At 38.4% G+C, this 24,108-nt stretch overlaps 1 protein-coding gene across 33 annotated transcripts in view; it reads right to left on the reverse strand.

The window, feature by feature from the left end:
• Nucleotides 1-24,108, reverse strand: part of TCF4 (transcription factor 4) — a 359,573-nt gene that overhangs the window by 167,529 nt on the left and 167,936 nt on the right. For 28 of the 33 annotated variants that reach the window (XM_086683047.1, XM_086683058.1, XM_086683075.1 and 25 more), the window contains one exon: nt 10,423-10,487. In XM_086683047.1, coding sequence (XP_086539173.1) covers nt 10,423-10,487 — 65 coding nt within the window. Of the gene's footprint in view, nt 1-8,548; nt 8,928-9,015; nt 9,154-10,422; nt 10,488-10,592; nt 10,650-24,108 lie in introns of those variants that run through there. The other 5 variants (XM_086683071.1, XM_086683065.1, XM_086683064.1 and 2 more) reach the window with 4 other exon arrangements.

The raw sequence follows: 24,108 nt of genomic DNA on the forward strand, positions 1-24,108 counted from the left end.
CAATAAGGCAATACCTACACTAGGGCAACAATCATGTACTATTTAGCTGTGACTTTTTCCTATGGAACCAGCCACTTTCCAGCTGCCATCAGAGGATCTATTTCGTAAGTGTACTCACTTGGGCAACAGGCACCCATGTCTCATTCCCTCAGTCCATTCACACACTGCCCTTTGAATAGCACAAAACATTCTTTCTTTCTAAGGAACTATGCAATGGGGAACCTTCACATGCTCCTAAAAGGGTACACAGTTTTCTTCCTGTTCATATAGTGGCCATCTAGTCCTTGGAATTTTCTCTGACAATAGGAAGCAAGCTCATAAACTTTTCTTCTTAACTAAATCACTGTACTTGTGGCATGATTAATTTACTATGAATAATTATATAGACACCCTAACATACTTGTTTTATTCCTGTATGAATAAAAATTTATTTTATAGACATTTATTATTGACCCATTCTTCAAAAAAAAAGAGTAAGTATTAAGGTCAGGAATCTAATCTAATCATCTATGTATGCTTTGTATGACCTCTTAACTCATTCTTTCTTCATATTATCTCCTTTTCTGCCATTATGGTGATCAAATTGATCTCAAAAAAGATTGTAAAAATCTCTATCAAAGCACAAGATGAGTTCATATTTTAACCCTGATTTTTTAACCTTTATGTCTATTTAATAATCACTTAAAAATTAAAGCTGCATGCTGGGTCCTTTCCCTTTGACTTTATTTATCCTGTGTTTACTGCAGCGAGGCTCTCAGTGTTTCCTTCATACAACTTGCATGGTATTTTTTTTTTTATATGTGGAGATGAGGCGGAAAAGGAAAACAAAAGTGAGAATAGATGAAAGTGACTTATTATCAAAGAATGAGAAAAACGAGCCACTTGGCTAAATAAAAATAACATATTTAGTGATTTGTAATATAAGAATAAAATGAACTCACTGGGTCTCGGGAGGTCTGCAATATGATCTTTGCAAAAGGTAGCTTGCCAATTTAATTGAGGTAGGAGTTATTTAATTTTTTTACAGGTATAGTTTTCAATAAAACTACATATGCCTATAATACTGCGATGGCAGATGTGTCTCGATTATTAGAGGTGGGCTCAAGGGAATATATACAATGGATCTTGAAATCTGCAAGCAGCTGTTGGGGGGGGGTTGAAATGATGGGGGAGGGCATTGTACCACACACACATGTTCCTTAAGTGCAGCAATGTTTTGTTATTTTACTGCAGGTGTATTACAAAGATGAAATTTAATAACTTACTGTATACAATACCAATAAAACAGAAAAGATTCAGTGCCCTGCTGTTCATTATCACTGTACAAATGAGCTCAGATTATTCCGTGTGCATGCACAGTCAGACCCCGATACACAGGTACCCCCACATCTAGAGCTCTAGAGAATGGTCACTGCTTGAAAAGCTCAATGCTATTCCTCCTAATTACTTTCTTATCACTGAAGTGTCATTGTCCCAAATTTACACAAATGTGGCTTTGAGGTAGGTTGAAAATAAGATGTATCTAGCGTTTTTTTTTTTTTTAAACGTCATAGAAAGCCTTCACTAGAAGATGTCTTTTGAAAGGAGAGAGTAATGAAATCAACGGTTAACATAGATTTCATTAAGTTACCATAAGAATTAAACAGTGATGACGTATTCTATTTAACAAAATCTGGGGAAGTGCCAGGCCAAGAATGCTATCCCACCAAAACTGGACTTCTCCCTTTATTAAGTACAAAAATAAGTGCCATACTATGAAAAAAACATTTATGCGCTAGAAATCCTAAAGCAAATGCAACTATGTATTCTTGCCGGTTTTCTTCTCCCAAGAAACTACTTCTGTTGGATAATAAATAACACACTGAACATAAAAGGTCCAGGCTTTAGGAAGCTCAGTTTAGTTTATCTGTGAGTGAAAGTATATGTAAAGAAATCCACATAAACATCCAGAACACAGACACCCAATTTTTCAAAGGATGAGGCTCAATTCTAAGCAGGTTACCATATCAGGTCCAGCAGCAGACTCGGTATCTATTCCTTTCTAAAGTATTTATTTCTAAAAAGATTATGGGGTTTTGTTGGGATCTTGCAATGTTCCCACTACTTTAACTTGGGGGTCTTCTGTTTTAAGAGTTCCAGAAGATACCTTCTTAGTGATGAAACCATTTCAAGCGTGCTCATAAAGGAATAAATATTTCTGCCATTTTATATTGAAAAGTTTTCCTGACACTGCATTGGGAGTATACTTCCTTCCTTCTGGAAAGAAGCTTTAGGGCTATCCCGATTTCTATACTATAGGCAGGCTCATGTCAACATTAACTTTTATCAAGTACACGTCAGTGTGAAACCAATTGTTTAGTCACTAATTGATTTTCCCCTTTCTCTTTACATATAAAAAATATAAAGATGAACTGAGTTCCTAATTGCTAGTGGTTATTAAAACCTCCCAAATACGTCTTACAGGAAAAGAGAAGTTACTCCAAAGATTCTAGTGAAATTTCCATTTGGATACCAGGACTCCTTTTTCTTTTTTTCTTTTTGGTGTCCCATAAATCATCTCAAAGCAATTTCATTTTTTTCATGCACTCACTGTCCTGAACTGTTGTATAAAACTTGCCTGTGCTTCTAACACATATATGTCATTTCATATATTTCACAAGTGAGTTAAATGCCATAATCGAAAAATGATGGGGTCACATTTAAGAGCCTGAGAAAGGTATGGTTTTAGAATTTGACTCTATGTAGTTCTTGTATTTTCGGAAAACTAGTTTGCTCTATGAAGAATCCAAATTCATGTAATAGCAAACCATATTCTGCCTGCATTGCACAAAAAGCAAGGCCCAAATATAATCTATACATTTTTAAGAAAGTGTTCATGCTGTTGCTAAAATGTGAATTGGCATATTCTACCCCAGCCTTTTCACAGTGAAGCTTTATTGGTTTTAATGAAATTACACATGCTAATTCTGAAATTACAGAATGGATCATGCATATAGACACAGGCGGTTTACTTAAAAATAAGAACAACCAAAAAGGGCCAGGCAGTCAGGAGCCATGTGGTTCCCCCCACCCCGCCCCAACCTCCTGCCAAGGGCACAGAGTTCTAGCACATCCTTAACAGACCTGAGTGAAGCTACTATTCTAGGCACCATGTTAGGCCCAGACTCTCCAGTGGGCCTGGTATCTACCAAAAGTGGTTTTCCAGATGGGCTGCAATATGGATCTTTGAGCCTAGAAACCTCGTCATAGGTGGGACAGCAGGGAACCCACACTGGGAAAGCACTGGCTTTAAAACCAGATATTTTAGAGTTCAGAATCCGGCTCTGAAGCTCACTTGGGGTGTGACCTTAGTCCTGCTTGCTCTACTTCTCTGGGCTTCACTTTCTTAATCATTAAATGAGGACAATAACAATCAGCATAAAAGTTTATACTGGCACCTAATATTACTTCCCAGGCTTCCTCTAGATTGAGCTCGGACTAACTTTTAGAGATCCATTCATTTTGACATCCACTCATCAGCCACATCCGGCTTGTGCAAGGACTGGGGAGGGACCAGACCCACTATCTCAGTGACCATCAACGAGACAACTTTGAGAATCACAGCTGCCTATCGGACTCAGTCGGTCAGCCACTGACAGTCAGTCTTGTGAGGTCTTTAAAAATAATTACTGGAGTATAGAGGGGACAATGTGAGAATCTAGAGAAACTCCAGTGCTTATAAGATTCATCTAAGAGCGAGTGATATAGACTCCTAAGGTCTAAAATTTCAGCAAAATGCTAGAGTTTAGTTTGCAAGGAAACGTAATTGCCTTATTCTTCTTGCAATTAAAGCTTTTCTGACCATTAGCCTGAGCCACAACAGTTTTTTTTTAATCAATATACCTTAAGAGACTTTAAAAATGCTTTAATGCTTCCAGTTCCCTCCAGTACCATATTTAATACAAGGATTATTAGCATTAAACTTGTATATGTATGAAATATTTAAATTACCAGTGCTAAAATACGAGCAATGAAAGAAAGCTTTTTACAGAAGAATATCAGCTATAAATTAAGATGAAATGATGGTGTTTTTTTTTTAATCACTACTTCAAAAGCAAGCATCATCAATGTATGCTAAAACCATCAAGCCTAAGAGTACGGAGGAAATGGAATATCTGCCCAGTGCGAAAGTATCAACACAACAACTGTTTACTGATTGCAAGAAGAGAAAGATTTCTTTACAAGAGAAAGATTCTGGGGGTCCCCACTTTCACCAAGTGATTAAAGTCAGCATCATCAGTAGCAGCATAACTTGACATTATATGCCTCCGAATGGAATATAATATGAAGCACATAGCATCATCTATGACATACTCGGGCCCAAAATGTGTAGCATCCATACGAATAAACCTTTAGACATAATTTCCAATCTGTAGGTGAGACAAGTGATAGATAACAAATTAAACAGTACCACAAAGAAATAAGCTGACAATTCTAGATAGGGGAATATTTTTCAAGACAACTGGCCTGATTTCTTTAAAGTAAATATATTTTTTTTAATTACAGGAATTGTTCTAGTTTAAAAGAAATTATAAAGAGACACAGAAACCAAATACCACGCATGAATGCGATGACTGAAAAAAAAAAAAAAAACTACTGAGGACATTTTCATGGGAGGACATTTTAAGAAAGGTGAATACAAATAGAGTATTAGATTGGGAAATTATTATTATTTTCTTTAGGAGTGATAATAGTATTTTATTTCAATGGCTAAGTGTTTTTAATTTTAAAAGATGTGAAAAATCTAGGGGTGAAATCTTATTAGGTCTGCCACTTAACAATGGTTCACTAAAAAATGTACATATACATTCATCTACATGAAGCAAATATAACAAATATTAGCAACTGTTTAATATAAGTGGTGGGTATACGACACTTCGTTTTATTGTTTTTTCAATTTTTCTAAGTATTTGGAAATTTATGCTACGTAAGATGTCTAAACATTTTTTTAATTAAATAAATGGAGCTTGATGGTCTCTGTTCAGAAAGCTGCTATGGGGGTTGAAGGGAAAACATGTAAGAGCCTCCCCTTGTTTTTTTCCATTGTACCTAACACACAGGTAGAGGGCCAATAAATATCTGCTCACCAATGCGATGAAAGAATGTCTCCATTCTCCCCTTTGGTGAGTTTTGGGATGGCTGGTGTTGGGTGAGAGGTCCACCCATTAACAATGCCCCCAAAACAAACAAGCTGCTGTGTGAACAGCTGCCTGGGGCACAGTCGCGATGGCACACACGCGGTAAACTCGGGCCCTGTGATGTCTGAAGTCATCATAATTATAAATACTCTGCCTCACTGTCCTCACTGGCATACTCCAAAAGGATGGGACTGGATTCTCACCTTTGGTTCCAATAACATGCCCACCGGAAACCCAGAACATAGAATTCTCTCATCATCTCCTTTGAGAACGTTCAGCCTAGAACAGTGAGACCAGCACGGGGCCAGTACCCGGCACCCTGTAAGTGATGAGCGACTTTCCACGCTATGACCTGTGTGTCATTCCGGGGTCTGCACAGCACATTAGAAGGGCAGACTTCCAAAGGACTTTCTTTGAGACAGTATGGATTTTCTCATTTTTGTAGGCATGAAAACAATGCTAACTAATGGTTCCCATACATTGCTATTCCGACTTCCCGGTCTCAAAATGTGATGCTGGGGCCATAAACCTTAGGTTATCACAATTCTCACTCTGCTAGGCACAGAGTACACATAGTGCAAGATAGAGCCAACGTGGCCCCTGCCTTGTAGGAGTTTACAGAAGCTTGCCGGAAATCAGCATTCAACAATCCAAGAGGCGCTATGGAAGGGAAGCATAAGGCAATACACAGGCACAGTACGTGGGCGGTAGAGGGTCCTCGGAAGAATGCATTGGACCCAGACTGATTTACTGTCTGCTATGAACAAACATTTAAGTGTAATGTCAAAGTAAAAAACAAGATGCATTTCTGCTTCCACAAGATCCAAGTAGCCATTTTTTTTAAGAACAAAGGATTTCATGCCTTTTTTGCTTCCATGCTTCCTATTTTGACTTTAGATAAGGAAAACTTAAAGGGGCCAAAAGTTTTCGAATTAAGTCACTTGTAATTCTGTCTGTATCAAAAATAAAAATAATCAAAAGAAAAACAATCAGTTCATAAATGTGTAATTCGTTTCAGAGCCAACTATAATGTTTAATTTCAATGAAGCAAAAACGAAGTTTATGAGCAAGTGAAATTTCATATAGAGAAGATCCATTTTCTATAGTTTCAAAGTTTCTGGAATTTAACAAAAGTATCTGAGATTATGCCTAATTCTTAAATCCTGTTGGTTTTAAGATCTCCACATCAAATAACTTTATCAGCATAGTCCTATTTGATTACTTGCTGAGAAAGAAAAAGAATGCAGTTGAGGTTAGAGCCTTGGACTTCACTAGAGAAAACAAGATATGGGCTGGGACATTCACAGTTGCAGAATTTTGTATAAAGACATCAAGGCGTCCTCCTGATTTTCAGTAAATCACTAATTCTCAATGCCTTTTAAATGAAGTTTTTATGCAGTATATATCCATGTCTTGAATAATCAAATTAAGGCAAAAAGTCTAAAAGCTCTTTCAAGGTCACTGGCAATACCAGTTTTTGAACACATCTTTAAAATACAGTACATTCCTATAGAACATTCTAGGAAATCATCAAACCTAGCTACACAGTACATCACCTGGGAACTGTCAGAAAAGCAAAGGCCCAACTCATAAGATTCTAATTTAATTGGTCTCAGATAGGGCCCAGCTTTCCATATAGTACACACACACACACACACACACACACACACACACACACACACCCCCCACAAAACTTGCCCAGGAGATACTAATAATGAAACGATTGCCGTAGACCTGGTCTATATCCCAAAAAAGAAAAGACAAACAATTCCTGATAATCCATCCTGAACTTTCATTTAAGGAGAAAACTTCTGCCTTAATAACAATCACTTGTGTTGACATCATCATTCCATTCAAAAACAGAAGATCTCGGCAAGATTAGAAAGTTTGCATTCACCAAACATCCTATTCAAAGCAGCAAAAGAGGCCAAAAGCAAATGACATTGTTTTTTTTTTTTTTTCCTTTTGTGATCTTCAATGATGCCCATTAGGTATTAGTTATTGGTTACCGGATAGAGGTTGGACTATCTTGCGAAAAACTTCATTTCCGCTCATTTTCATTTCTGTCAGACTTTCCATTAAAAATTTTATTTTCTCTCAGTAAAAGTAGTATGAGGTTGCAATTTGGCAAGAACATTTTAAGCCTGGGTGTGATTTCCGTACCCCAATTTGATTTAAATTAGTTTTGCCATATTTAGTGAGGACTAAAAAAAAGTCCATTTGGCCGCTTTGCTTTTGCCTATTGGTTCATTATCTACACAGTTTCAAAAGTCTGAAAAAGTTACCATGTTTATTTCTGATAATTTTACGTGGAAATGCATTAATGAATTCATATTACTATTTTTAATGAAAACAACTTAAAAAGAACCTGCCAGCTTTTGTTTTTTTGGCTAAAATATCTACTTTTCAAAAAGCCACATGTTTTTCACTATTCATGTTAAATCCTCAAGAGGGACATCACAGATACGTGTAATATTTTTTTAACCTGATGCATTTTCGAAATACCATACACTTCAAAATAATAATTTATTTCTCCAGGACAGCATTTTGCTACCTGTTGCTTACCACTGCTATTTCTCTACACCAGACAAAAGGCTATTTGGGACTGGAATAAGCATGTTCCCATGTAACAGTGCTCAATCCTCTAAGTCCACAGGATACATTGTTATAATATGATAAAGCTGCTTTTGGAGCTCCTCAGGGCATACCATCTATAGGATTTCCACCCAGCATCTCTATAATGTAGTAAACAGGAGAAAACAAAAGCTTTCTCTCCAGGAAGCCACTCACCTTACCACACAGTAGGGAATCATTTCAGCTGTGATCTGCTACTTAGACTTGAAGCCCAAGTACCCGAGACTTTGCCTTTCTTTTTGGTTTGCATAGCTGGTGTTGGAGACTGGGATTCAAAAAGCAATTCGGCATAAGAGAAACATTCACTGGAAGAGACACACTATGGTCTGCTCTATTCTCAAATTTCACGGAAAGCAGAAGAAATTCATAGTATGTGCACTTTTCCTCTCCAGCCTCAATTTTCTCAATCAGGGAATTTCCAAAATTTTGCTCTTTTATTTATCCTTAAGTGATCACACTGTTTATGGATACTGCTGAGACCATGCTAAGCACAGAGATAGTCGGTTTTTGCAAGACTCACGACCACGAAGCAGAAATAAGAATGACAGAATCGCCACACTCCACAGCTACATTATGAAGACTTTTTAAGAAAAGCATATGCACTCATACTCCTATATACAACAGAATTTTCCTGGACATGAATGTCTCAAAATGAGCCTCCCAAGGCCCGGAAATTCAGCCATCACACACCAGTCCGTCCACCTCTACTCCACCCTCTGCCCCCTTCCACTCCTCACCTTGTGTCTGCCAAAAAAATCACTTCAGTTTCACCCGAGGGAAGTATTTCCCACAAACCGAGGGAGGGTCTGTGTCCCTGCACATACACAGACAGACTCACGCGGTCTGGATGATGCTTTAACAAGTTAAGGGGCCTCGCGCTTACTCAGCAGAGGAAATCTTTGTGTCTGTGAGGAATCACGCCAATTCCTATTAGTAAGAAAGGATACAGGGGCGAGGAAGCCTATTCTCTCATTGACCAGAAAAAGAGGCCCAGCGAAAACAGAGACCTCTGCCATGACCATCTGCAAAAAGGAAGGATGTTGTCAACTTTCTTCTCCCCAAAACTCTAATGACCTCTGCCTTGACCCTCAGAAACCAGATACACAGGAACCGGCTCTTCTGCAGGAATTGGGAGCTTTACACTAGAGACTCGGCACTAAGAGGCTTGTCGCCCGAGCTATCTGCCCCGAACATTTGCACTCACATTCCAAAGATGTTTCCGTTGCGCTGGAATGGCTGTAAATTTCTTTCCTGCAGAATTCTTTCCAAACAAACTGCCATGAACTGTACTCTGCAGCTTGTGCAGCAGGACTTCTTAACCAAGCACGGTTCCCCTCATCGCAACCAATCTTTTAGATGCCGAATAGGATTGAATTGGTAGCTGGGCCAGAGGAGGCAACTTTAAAAATGCAAATATATCGGGGGGGGGGGGGGCGGGAGTAAACCTCCACCAGAATTCCATTCCACCTTTAGTGACATATGACTGATCCATAAAGGTAAATCCTTCACGGGCTCTATTTCATTCCTAAAACTATTTGCTTACATTTTCCAGGATATATTAAACAGGTTGTTTCAAAAATTCAAAATTGATTTTTTTTTACCCATTTTACTAAAGAAAATGGGAGGGTGAGAGGGTTCCAGAGAGCAAGCATTCCCTTTCTAGCACAAGAAGGTACATTCTGCTTAAATGAGGAATAAAACAGTAGAAAGCTTTGAATATTTGATAGGATTATTCAATTTTATCAAGAGTTTTCCAAAGTAAGAAACCAATGCAAAAAAGAAAAAGAAATCCCAAACAAAAGATTTTAAAGATGCGATTAATTCCAATATTGAAATGAAAAAGAACACATCTATAAAAACTCAACTGTCTTAAAGCTTATACTTTGGGCTCTGGATATTATTTTCAGAACTGGGCTTTCTCTGGGCAGTGAAAAGTATGCAAATGCAGAGTGCACACAGACGCAAACACACACATGCTATACCTTTGTATTACACTGGCATTTTATTATTTAATTAAAGTATTCTTATTTTTCTAGCTCACGCATGCTTCCCTTGAGACGGCTTTGCTGTTAGCCTGCTGGCCTTGACTTCCAGCCAAAAACAATTCAGAAACAAAAAGGGACAACAAATCATATTTTCACAGACATTTTTATCCCTCAATACAACCCTGTTTTCACACAACATCATACAGCCCCTATGAAAACTATAATTTAGGGCAATAACCACCCGAACCCAGGGTCTGACACATGGCTGCATGAAGTATTTCTAGTGTGAGAAATTCTCAAGTTCTTAATTGCAAATAAACTCTTTTGATAGAACCACTTTAACCGGCGTTGCTGGTTTGCAAACAGTGCCACTGGTACCGGCTGATGGATTAAAAAATAAAAACAAGCCAGTGAATGTAGTTCTGATACAGCAGGGATCTAGAGACGAGGTGTTTATTACTTCCAAGGTCTGTGTTATTTCGTTACTTTTTAGAAGAGGGAGGCATCGGCAGACTTTCGGTGCATCTTAGTGCCACAGTCTAAGATGCATCACCTAATTTACAAAACAAACCGTCATTTACCAGGTTAATTCTCTCAACCCTTCCCCAAGCAAGAGTCTCACTTACCTGGTGGCAACCCTGTAAGTTTGATTCTCTCCCATAAGATGAGTAGGAGCCCCTTTCTGTTTTACCTGCCAAGAGAAACAACAAAAAAGTGTAAATTACGTTTTTCCTTTAAAAAAAAAAAAAATCTCCAGGTAACAGACATCCACTTCTCTTCCCCGATGTTTACATACGTAAAGTAGGCACTACGGGCAAATGTATGCAAGCAAGAGAGGGAACAGCACTTCCTCACTCTGGCTATGATAAACTGGAAAAAAAATATCCTTCATTCCTATTCTTAGCCAAACTGCTCCACACTTCCAAAAACTGTCATTCCAATGGCCTCCACTTTCTCTAACAAACAAATTGTCAGCCCTTATTTTCACTTTCTTTCTCTCACAAAATTTAAACAATTTCATTTTTATTTACACAGCAGGCAAATTATCTATGTAATGACCCTAGTCTAGTAATTCCCATTGATTATATTGACACTTAATGGTGAGGCCAAAGCTAATCAATCAAGGCTCTCCAGATGGTGAATATAGCAAAGAAACTACTCAAAATTCTGACTCTCTCTCTCTCTCTCTCTTTTTTAAGCTCCCTTTCCCAGGGGTACACCCTATAATGATCGAAATGATGATGGAATTTACATTTGGGAAAGGGGGCTGTTGAAAAATTGCCCCCTCTGAACCCAAATTCAGATTCTACCAACTGACCCAGTGGAACAAGGAATAAGGCAACGTCAGTGTCTGGTTCCAATTCTAACAACTCAGTTTTTATCCGTAGATGGCTCTACAGAGATATATAGAGCCTCAGATGCTATCTGGCCACATCTAAGGATAACATCAAGGCTGCTCATTTGTTTATTTTAGAAGTATCTTTAGCCTTAATAATCTGCAAGGGAGACAATGAAACCACATTTCAAGAGATCTAAGCAGTAGAATTTAGTGACATATGAAGAGTTGTCATAGAAAATTGATCCGTATTAGGACATTAAAAAGGACTAGTGACATGACTAGGTGCCCAGAACATAAGCCCCACCCCAAGAGGGAGGGTTACTTGTTTCTTCAAGAGTAGAGCTTAAGGGTACATAGTCCTTTACACCCAGGACTCTACTGTTCTTTTTTCCAATGGGAAGACTCAACAGTGGTATTCTGAGACACTGAATTGAAATCCTTCTAAAGTTTACAACCCCCAAGTTTTCCTCCCTCAACTCCAGTTAAAATAAATGTTAAAAGTAACAGTAGTCATTTTTTAACTTTTGGTTCAATGACAATGCTATTAGAGTCTACCTTCCTGACACCACACAAAGAACCTATCTTTAATAAATCTTCTATCTTGTCAAAAGTGCACCTTGTAGCTAAGTCACTACATACACAAAACGGAAGATGATTTTCAAATAAAAAGCCAAACCTGAGTTTTAAAATTTCTCTCTCGGTATTAACTCTTCTACTAGCTTCAATGAATCTCGGGCTTAGGAAAACACTTCCCCCCTACCCCATTTCTGGTATTGTGTTGAGGGCAAAGTAGAAAATCAATGTCCGTATCAGTTTCAATTCCAATGGAACAGGATACCATCTCATAGACTGTCTATCAAGAAAGATCTAAGAGAATAACTTTCATTGTATGAGGATTTTACATTAAAGAAAAGACACGTTTACCCATTTCAGAAGCATAAGTGGTCATACAGACATACGTACTCTTCTGTGTAAACTAAGTGTAAACTTATACTCTTTAATTTCTCTTTGTAAATATTACTAACAGAAAAAGCTCAACCTTTATGAGCTATCAAATGACATATGTCCTTCCTTATGCTCTTATGTCTAAAAAGCTTCAATACAGCCACCACATAGTTCACTTTGATGTAATATCCACTTGTTTAACAATCAGAAAAGCAGGTGGAGTAGGGAGGTAGGCAGACAGACAGATAGAAAGATAGATGGATAAAGGAGAATTTACTCTGACTTCCCTGTTAAGTGAACAAACATCTAGTGTCCTGTTTGGGTAATTTCTAAAAATCAGATTGCAAAATACAGTAGGAAGGAAGAAGGGCTATCTAATTTTTCTCTAGAAGGAATTACTGAAGCTATCCCCTATAGAATTTTACCACCTGGTATTATTTCCCACCCCTGACTCCAGCACAGAGATCTGGTTCCTACCAGGATTTGTCTCAATTCATATATATAAGCTGTGGCTATTCCTTCCATCATTTTAAAGGTAGAAGATCAGTGCAAATAGTAAGGGGGAGAGAGACGGGAGGGGGGAGAGACAGGGAGAGGGAGAGGGAGAGGGAGAGGGAGAGGGAGAGGGAGAGGGAGAGGGAGAGGGAGAGGGAGAGGGAGAGGGAGAGAAGAAGAAGAAGAAGAAGAAGAAGAAGAAGAAGAAGAGAGGGAGGGAGGGAGGGAAAGAGAATATGAATGAAAATAAACGGAAGAGAAAGGAGAGAAATAGAGGGAGAATGAAATGAAAAGAGCAAGGGGGTAGGAAGGAAGGGAGAGAAGGAGGAGGGAGAGACGAGAAGAATATGAATTCACGCTGCACAGAGTCCCCAAAGTACTCTTGGCTACATAGACCCAGCATTCTTTACTATCATATCAGATACAGACTGCTTAATCTTAATTTTGCTTGTTAAAAAATATTTATCCAGATACAAAAATAAACCCACTGCAAATTACAAGTTGTCAGGGTTAAAAATCTACTCCTGTTTGTGTGGGGGAGGATAAGAGACCAGCATAGACATGAATCATTCTCAGTAATTTGAGTGTTTCCATGACATCAATGGGCACCCGTCCAGGACTCTGTCGAAGTCTGCGAGGTACCAAAGAGGCAGCGCAGCCAGCAGGAGGCTGGGAGGTGCACTTTTTTTTTTAATTTTTTTTTTTTTTTTTTTTTTAGGATTATGCTCCTTGTAAAGATTTCATCTGTAGCATCCACTTTTACCATCAAATAGATCGCTCCAGAGATCATGAGAGAACACATTTCATTCTGATAGTGTAAGCCTTTAACTTTATTACATCTTTTTGTTCCCAAATTCAACTATAAATCTGCCCTCACAGCCCAAACCCCTGTTTGGGAGCAAAATAATCAGGGACTGTGGGCAACCCGAGCACCTTCTCAAACATATTATATCTATTCCTATCATTTGCTAATGACAAACAGCAGCCATTTTACAATGACATCTCAGTTTCTAAAGAATATATACATGTACATATATATATCTTTTGTGTAAACTGTCCATTAAAAATTAGCTATGGTTTTGATGTTGATTTTCTGCTTAAAATTCGCTGGGACATTTGTTTCAGATAATAAAATTTTCAAGAGCACTGATAACATGTCTGAGTAGGATTCTTAAGTGACTATCTGTGCTCATGAACACAAAAGCCCCTAACTATCTGCGTTTCCTCTATGTCAGGCATGGGTTTTTGTCACTTATACCTACTGGCTGGCGCGGACAGCTTCTTTCCTCCTTTCTCCATTCTTCGACACCCACCTCCCCCCCCATCCCCACAACCACAATGAAGCCCTGAAAGAGCTGAAGGTTCTATTTTCCCAATATTTAAAAGAGATAGCAGCGATGAACAAACCCGGCGCGTTCACTGCGGAATTTTCGAGACAACCCTCTAGTACGACGATGCGACAGCCGCTGCGGATATTTTTTGGCACAAAGACAATGGTGGCAGTGCCAAGCCCCATGGCGAAAACTACTCAGAAGAGGCATAAGGGTGGCATTAATCGCTCAAGTCTTTTACTGCATGGACTACTGCTGTCCATATTTTAGAAACTAAAAGTACCCGTTAGTAACATTTGTTGTATGCCCGTAAAGGGGTGGGGGGGTGGGGGGGGATTCTGAAATATATACCAGAAACCAATCTTGTCAGGCATTTGATTCATTTTTATACCTAAAAGGACCAAATGTTAAACTTTGCTGCTGGTGATGATTTGCCTTGCACGAAACAAATGATATGACCTAATGGAGTACACTGAAGGCTGAATGAAAGCTATAGAGAGGATTTCATAAACTAAGTCGACATATTGGCTAAACAACTTTCTTCTGCAAAAATGATGTATACAAGGAACATGTAATACTATGTCACAATTTTTTAAATTAAGCAAGAAAAATGCTGTAAATGAGCAGACACAACATCCGTCAATCAATCCTTCTGGAGACAAAGGAGATCAACACGCAGCCCCTTCTCTAGAACAAGTCGGCATCTACAGTGAGCAAACAATCCAGAAAGTCAACACGTGTTTTGACCAAATTGAACCCATCAGCTGCTAAAACCTATATTTAAATTTGACTATTAAAAATGGCAGCAATTGATAATCAATAAAGGATTCCCTTGCTTCTTCTGTTGCCCTTGAAACACAAACCTAAGCAGAAAACATAAGCTGCTTCCAATTTTTTTAAAGGCCAATATTTTTGTTGATCTATTCAATAAAGCCTTTATCTTGCTGCCCTGGGAAGATAAGGGGGAAAAATGGTTTTTGTTTAGGGGCATTATTGTTAACAAAGGTCTATAAAATTCCAAATGTAATACTTTTATATTCTTACATCATTTTCCATTTGACTTCTATTTTTTTTTTCTTTCAATATATCCATGGTATCCTATTGTAAGGGAATGCCAAGGAAACCGGATGAGAATGAAAACATCACTTAAAGCAAACATGATCTCATAAGTCCATTTATTTACAAGGATACATCCAAGAAGTATCACCTTTGGTAGATTACTGCACCTGAACAATTCTAATCCACATGGAAACAGACAAGAACAACTTACTGATAACATGATTTCTGAAGATAGGCTGTGGTTGACCAGTAGGGTAATAACAAGGTCATGTTTGGCTTTCTGGCCTTTCATTCTTAAAAGGTCATTTTAAAAATGAAATATACATGGTAGGTATTTCATCCACCACTGAAAAAGATGTACCTATACCAGTGGAACATATCATCCCATGAAAAGCCTTAATGAAAAATTATCTGATGCTTCAGGACAAGCCAAGCAAGGCTGTTTCGCTGTTAATCCTCATTCTGGGAACTGAAGAATGAGCCTTTTGTTCCCTGGCATCAGACTGGGGAACTCATCATAACCATGTTCGGATCAGAATAAATCTCTGTCCCCAACCCCAACCCATCATCCCTGGTTACCCTATTTTTTTTTTTTTTTTTTGCATATTGAAAAGACTATTTCACTAAACAATGACTGAAATTTTTGGTGGCTCTGAAAGCATATGTGAGGTTATTATTTACAGACCTTTCATCTTTTCCATGCTCGCTTTTCCCTCCTTTACCCAAATAAGAATAACTGAGTCCTTGCCATATATTACTGCCCACTACACAAAGGGCATATGCAGACTGATTTATTCAATCTGCACAACAACCCTGGGAGGCAGGTAATATAAACACCATTTTATAGATGAGGAAACTGAGACACAGAAAACTGACTGAGGTTAGTTACACAGGCAGTTGAGTGACCTAACCAGGATTCAAACCCTGGCAGTTTGATTCCAAAGGCTGTGCTCTTAGCACTATTCTGTGCTGCTACTTAAAACTCCGGAGGGGAAAAGAAAAAAAACAAAAAAACAAAAACTATAAATAAGCGAGAAGCCCAATACTGAAGACTCAAATCCCAGAGCTCAAAACACTCATGAATTTGATATGAAATTAATGAAAGTGTCTTATAGGTGGTGATAATTTACATTTACATGGTATTTTATCCCTAAAAGGTCTCTTGGTACTTTACAGCAGTGCAACTGACGTACACCAGAACCTGTGACATCATATAATAAACTGCAACCATCTCCATGTTGACTTGAAGCAACTAATCAACAAAAACATGGCAGCAAACTGCATCTGTACATGTTCCCTATGTGAAGAATATGACTTCGTATTAAGATGCATGCACAGAGAAGAGCGTAAGAAAAAATATAATGTAGGACAACACAGCATCGCTTATGAGAGTCTTCCCTGAAATAGTAACCCCACAACAGGCTCCAAAAAACAAAAGGAAGGCTAATTTAAAGAGTCTAGGAAATGTTACAAGCTACTTATATCCATCCCCCCAGAAATTTACATTATAGCTTAGCATGTTAAAGCCTCTGAGAAGTCCTGCAGTGCAGACATTTATTTTAGCTTAATACCATATATCCTAAACTTATCTGAACACAGATCTGCCTCCATCTTTTTGTCATTTAATGCAAGTCATGAGGAACTTCAGGAGCTACTATTATTTAAAAAAAAACATAACACTAAGAATGTGTTGGGTTAATATAGGTTTGTAATGTTTTATGAAATAAATAGTATGTCTAGAAATCGATTTGATTTTAATTAAACTGATCTAAAAACATTTTTCATTTTTTATGATGTTTCTATGCAGATACACCTTTGTGTATGACCAGCTCTGACTAGCTGGTCAACTTTAATTACCCCTGGTCTTTGACTGGTAGTACGAGCCTGCATTTGCAAGAAATCAGAAGTTGACATTATTCTGCTGATGTCTCAAATTCAAAGAGCACTGGTTGTCTCCTACAAAATCTCACTGTTCCAGGACAACTCTGTCTTCATCTATAGGCACTAAAAAATCCCAATTTAATAAATTTTATGCTAAAAGAATTACAACTCAATTTCAGCAGATAAACTAGTCATTCCACAGCCTAGAAAATTCTCTTCCTCCCCTTCTTCCTGAATTGAGACCAGAAAGAAAACTGGGGGGAAATGTGGCTGTGCACATGGCGTGTAGCAAGGGATGATGGAAGTTGGGAGCTATCCATGTCCCCAGAAAAGACCAGCATCAGTCCTCTCTTTCAGGGATGTGCTGCAGTCATAAACATAGAATACTCAGTAATGATCTATAGCTCTGATCCTGGAAAATTATGAGTTTTGGCTGCATTTTGTCACTGATTCACCTCATCTCGTCTAGACACTGTGCTGCCTTCAAACCAGTGGGTGGACTAAAATTCCAGCTACGCCGACTATCTTGAGACACCACCAAAATTCTTCCTTTTGCGGGACTGCCTATGGTTCAGAATCTATATTCAATTCTCTTTAAAGCACTCCCATTTGTAAAGCACTGTATGGTATGCAAAGTAATTTAACTTACATACTTAAGACAATACACCCTCAGAAGTTCTCAGAGGGGCATTTTCCTCTCTAGTTTTATAGCTGTGTCACTAAAATGAAGAAAGAGCAACCAACTTAGATGTGTAGAAGACATTATACAGGTATCAGGAGATAAAGCTAGAACACAAACTTCCAATTCCAGTATCAAAGCCCCTTTAGATATATTCCACTTCTTTTTGGAGTATTCTAGATATAATGTCAGTATCTGCTGTGCTAACAAAGATTACTCCACCTGTCTTCTTCTCAATGTGTACCACAACCCTCCCCTCAAATCATTTTAACTCAATTTGTAAGGCAAGAAGGAGTCCTCAAGTCCTTTGATGGATGAAAATGTTAGAACAGACAGGCATTTTGAATGACCATCCTCCGGTACACCAAAAATTACCTTCTAGATGCAAGATGAAAAGTACTGTTTTAGGATTATTTCACGTGCCCTAGACAACAGCCAAAATAATCCCCTCACACTCAGTGTCATGCTTCAGAGAAGTGCACACATTATCAAATTAAAGCACATGAGTTTTATGCTTTATTTTCCAAATGCAGGAAAATCTTTCACTGAAAATAACGCTAATTCCACAGAGTGTGCAATTAATCAACATAATCACGGGGATAACTTAGCTGTTTGGGGAGGTGTGTCAAATAACTCTTTAAGGCCACTAAAGTGCCACTTCAGCCACCAGAGTAATGATTTTCTGAATCAGCAATTTGTACAAGGGTCCCCTGGAGACCTGAAGGACTAAGGGCAACCCTGAAATCACTCAACTTACTTCTAATGAGTAACTTACCACTGGCTTTATGTGAATAAGATCTTAATAGTTCTGCCTCCCCTGTTTTATATTGTTACCGCAGTTTGTGTGCATGATGATTGGCTATAACACAACCACAGCAATTAAGGGTTTGTGTGGCCTCTGAAGAAACAACATATGCATTTGAAAGCTTATTTTTTTTATTCGAAGAAGTGTAATTGCTTTTATATAAAAATGAGGAAAGGTCAGTCTTGCAATATATATTACAGGTATCAAAGCAAGCAGAAATAAATATTTCCGCTAGATTCACAGGAGGAAAGGAGGACACAGGATGGATGGGCTATTCTGGGCTAAGAAACTTGGCTGATCATGAGAACCATTAGTGAGAGGTTTCTTAAAAACAGATTCCTGGCTTCTCTACCCCAGGGTATCTGCATTCAACAGAGTAGAATCCGGTATTCTATTTTTTTTTTTTTTTTTTAAATAAAATTCCACTGGTTAGTCTAACAAGCCAGGGATAACAGTAACCAATTTAAAGTGACAGGCATAGCCTCTAAGGTTAGATGAAACTCCAGTAAACCTGGTAGCCTGGTGAACAGGTGAACAGCAACAATAAAAATAAAAAAAAAAAAAATAGATTACTACCTGATCCAACCTATTTAACTGGGCTTTAAAAAAAAAAAAAAAAACAAGCAACTGTCGGGGCGCCTGCGTGGCTCTGTTGGTTGAGCATCATGGCTCAGGTCATAATCTCATGGCTCATGAGGTTTGAGCCTCGTATCGGGCTCTGTGCTGACAGCTCAGGGCCTGGAGTCTGCTTCAGATTCTGTCTGTCTTGTCTCTCTCTCTCTCTCTCTCTGCCCCTCTCCAGCTTGTGCTCTCTCTCTCTCTCTCTCTCTCCTTCTGTCTCTCTCTCAAAAGTAAATAAACATTAAATTTTTTTTAAAAAAAAACAAACAACTGTTTATCTCTGGGGTCCTTTCTGACAGTTCTGTTTCAGAAACCTTTTTCCGGCAGCATACTTAGCCTTTAAACTTGTTCATCTCCACTAATGAAGACTGGTTGTCTTACAGAAATTAGTCTCACACTCCCACATATATTCTCCTAATAAATGACGGAGTGTCAAGACTTGAGAGTCTGAGAGGTGAAAGGCTCCTCCCCTTCTTTCAGTCCCACTGGCCACTGCTCTGAATGTGTCCCCTTCCCCCATTCTACCCGAAGACCAAAGTCACCTTTACACTTCAGGACCAACCTCTAGCGAACCTAGTTTGTTAAAAGGGCCCCTCCACCCTTTCCATGCTCTAAGGAAGGCATCTCAAGTCCATACAAAGGGAGAGAATCTGGCCCTTTGATCCCTCTGGGCGAGATCTGTGACATTTCTGGTCAGACGCAATAGAAACATCATATGAGTAAAGATTCTGTTGCCTGGCTAAATTTTTTGGAATTTATCAGCAAAATTTAAGAAAATCTAGAGCTATGCTTTACCATGCAAATCGCTTTTAGCAATAAACTACTTGCTGCCCATTAAGCCGATGTTCTAATAGAGTCTTACTAATCTTAAGTGTAAAGACTAACACTGACCAAACTCTAAGTGGAACAGAAAACAGAGGAAAAGGTTTGTTAGTATTATGTTTGTTATGGTGTCTACAAAGGAAAATTACATGATTTATTACCATGGCACATAAGCAATGGCCTCGGTTTTCAAGTTGAGCCTACAACTAACAAGAATATAATGAGTATTACTCTAAAGGAAACCACACATACATTTGATATGATACCCAAGACTGTACAAAAGTAAGACAGATGAGAATTTCATGAAGATTTTAAATACCATTTAGACATGTGTATAATATATATAGGCATTGTACTTAGATATATACACACGTATATAAGTAACATTTAACATTTTTTAAAGTTTTATTTATTTAAGTAATCGCTACACCCAACATGGGACTCAAACTCATGACCCTGAGATCAAGAGTCGCACGCTTTTCTGATGGAGCCAGCCAGGTGCCTCCATTGTGAATCCCAGGTGGAAGATAATATAAATGTCATTTATTAACATATATTAGATGACCCATATATTAGATGATCGTTTCTCCGGCCTTAGCATTGAATTACACTAGGTCTATGTTTCCTAAACATACATCACTGAGAAGCTGGGGGTAATAGCCCAAAATTCAAAATACATCTCAGAGCATCCAAAAAGTAGGAAGACTGCTAATTCTTGAACCTGCTCTTCAAGATCAACTTTAAGAGACAGGGCCCACAGCAACCAAAGTGGAAGGTACACAGGACCAGATTCCTCAGAGTCTGACTCCCCAGTGACACTAGTCACTTTTAAAGGAAGATGATGATTCAAAGATAAAGTTACATGAGCCACTGAGTCCCACACTATGATGTTTAAGAAAAGCCTCCTAATTACTGAATACATGAGCATGACTATATCAGGAGAGGAAGGCGGGGGGCACAGGAAGGAAGAGGAGAGGCCGTGGGAAAAATGGTCAAGGAGAAGAACGGAGGAAGGACAAGGGGAGTAGTCAGAATACCGACCTCATACTACCAAAATAGGCAAGAAAATCAAATACATGACATGGAAGATATGTTTACAGACAGCACTTTTCAGTTCTGAAACTTGCAAAAATGATCACCTGAATGAGTGTAAAAGAGGTCAAAAAACCATGAGATATGAAAATAAATATTTGTTGATGCCTCTGTGTACCACGTGTTGGCTGCTGGTACATCAATGATGGACATTATTCTCAAGAGGGAGGGTTTAGTTGGTTGAAATGCTAGGGAGCAAACCCAACAATGTACATCGGTAAAGAGTGTAATGGGTGTACTGAAAAGCACAGAGGAAGAGAATGCCTAACAGAACCTCATCGTGGTAACAGGCGGCAACAGGAGAGCTGTGTATCTGAGCTTCCACGCAAGATGCTATTGTAACCGACTTAGTGGCAAGTTGATATGTGTTAGAATATGGTTCACAGTTACCAGACAATGTTAAACAAATGAGAGACATCTACATCATTTTTATTCGAAACAAACTTTAAGATAACTGGTACCTAAAATTGGAAAGCCAGAAAACTGGAAAAAAAACTTAAATAACATTTCCCTCCTTCCTTAACTCTAAACTCTTTGATAGTTCCATATTGGAGGGAGATGGTTTGGGAATTTTGAAGGCAACAGCTTACAAATCAGAGAAGTTTACAACAGAAGACAAAAGAGCTGCAAAAATCTCAGCTGTCCTTTCAGTGACACAATTACCAAATTGATTCAATCGAGTCCTTTCAATTGAAGAAATATGTGGAAATCACTTTTACATAATTAATTATTATAAAGAAACTGGTGAAACCTTGTCAACAAAGAACCTTGTCAAAAAAACCTTGCTATTTTATTTTATTTTTTTAATTTTTTTTTCAACATTTATTTATTTTTGGGACAGAGAGAGACAGAGCATGAACGGGGGAGGAGCAGAGAGAGAGGGAGACACAGAATCGGAAACAGGCTCCAGGCTCCGAGCCATCAGCCCAGAGCCTGACGCGGGGCTCGAACTCACGGACCGCGAGATCGTGACCTGGCTGAAGTCGGACGCTTAACCGACTGCGCCACCCAGGCGCCCCAAAACCTTGCTATTTTAAAGACATATCCATTCCACAGAGCCCTGGTCTTCACCACCAGAACCACATCTCCATCCAAGCGGTGGCCACTGTGACTGCCCTTGTGGAAGTTAAGTTGGCCCCGTGACCTGGCGATAAAGGGGCCATCAGTAATCTGCTCCTTTAACATCTCACACTCTACAAACAACAACCAAAAGAGAAAAAAAAAAACAAAACAAAAAGAGGTTCTGCTCAAACTACCATTCTCAAAGTCTGCCAGAGGAAAGGCTGATTTGGTCTGCAGGGAAACCAAAAATGCCTTTATAAAACATTGCATTGTAAATACATGCTCATTTTTCTTCACAAAGCAAGTGAAAACTATTGCCACTATCAGGGAGTTTTCTGCTAGGGATTAGCTACCACATCCATTACCTACAAGGGTCATACTACAAAATTTCAGTGATTTATCTTTCTTAAGTCCATTCCCAACTTAGTCAAACAAACATTCTCCATAGGCGTAACGAGTCCAGGAGGAACTGTGAAAGCAACAAAAATGCAATCAATGTAATATGACATCACCCACTTAAAAGTTCAAGACTGGCATACACTCTATGTGTTATCTGACCTATCAGTAATCTATTTTGCAAAAGCAAACAAACAGATTAAAAAAAAAACAAAAAACTTTATTTTCCAACAGAAACAAATTGGCTGTCACTCTCAGTATTAGCCTACAACTTTATAATCACTACAAATATATGATTATTTTTATAAAAACGCAAAAACAAAACATACCAAAAAACCCAACCCTGAAAAGTGAAACAAGAGCCCCACAGACCAGGCGGTTCCTATCTGAGCAGCCAGCAGAGGGCGCACATGCCCCAACAAGAGCTGGCTCTGGCCAGCCACCACCCAAACTCACTAAGCCTGACCAAAATTTGAATACAGGGAGGGGGGAAAAGTCATCCTATCAGTAGCATTAATAAAACAAGCATGCTCAGTTTAGGATCAGTGAGAAATATACACAAGTACACTTATTATTAAACTCTGACTTTAACAGAGATTTCCTAGCTGCCTCATGGAAAACTTTCCATCTTTCCATTAAAAAGATGTAATTCTTCTTTGTATGGAAGTGTGGTTATATCAGTTTTCAAGGTCACTATAGTTTTTATAGTCCTATGCTAAGAGTTATCTGTAATACGTGAATTTGTAAATTAAATATTAAATTTCTAACATATAAACACACATGTTCTGGTGAGTATGTCAGATTAACTTTTGTAAATGGACTCTCTTTTAGTGTATTTCCATGTGTTAGATACAAATCTACTAATGAATTTTTGTAACCCTAGAGCAATTAAATATGTATCATTTGTATGGTTAAACTAGATACATGGGTTACTTATTTTTCTACTTGTTTGTGCTTGATTGAGTATTTGGGTCTCTGTGTTATAATATTTGGGGCTAGAGTAGGTCACACTAGAAGAGTACCTGGCACCTACGTACATGTACATATAGAAAGGGACACTTCATTCTTTTAAGGAAATTTTCCTATGAATGCAAAAGTCACACACTCCTCCTAGAGCTTTCTAAGCTTGTGATTCCAGAAACCGTATCGCAACTTGAAAAAAAAAATGAATTACCTCATGAAAGCACCAAATTAAAATAGACATCCAATACTACAGTTTTTATGTCTACACATAAAAATTAAATAATCCATAGGATGTTCAATGTCTAATTTCAAATAGGCTGGAATAAACGGAAGGCGTGCATTTAAGTTTCAAGATGGAGAGCCTGCTTGGTAAGATAATTAACAGCCACTTGTCCATCCACCTAAAGGATCAATTCAACCTCACATCTACTCACCAAACAGAAACAATGAAGCCATGTAACATCTCCACAAGGTGATTTTATTTTTCTTAAGCATTCTCAGTAGATTGGGAGTTGAACTTAATTTACAGCATCCGCAAACCAGGTGGCTTAGGTTACATGTAGGTCACGATAAATAATACTTATCCTTTGGCTGATGTGGCTACACCATTTCTGCATAAGTTAAAATGACGATGTTTTATTATTCCTAAGCACTCAATTCTGAAATGTTTGCACAATCTGTTAAGTCCAGGCAAATTTAAACGATTTTGACATGCAGCCTGCTAAGGCCAGTGACGGGGATAATGCCTCTTTACGTGGGTAAAATTCTGTGGCATATAGGTCACTCTCTTAAGGGGAATCAACTGTGTGTCTCTCCTTTGCA

Source organism: Puma concolor, chromosome D3 (assembly GCF_028749965.1).
Source record: "Puma concolor isolate L17-30 chromosome D3, mPumCon1.1.hap2, whole genome shotgun sequence".
In the NCBI taxonomy this organism is placed as follows: domain Eukaryota; kingdom Metazoa; phylum Chordata; class Mammalia; order Carnivora; family Felidae; genus Puma; species Puma concolor.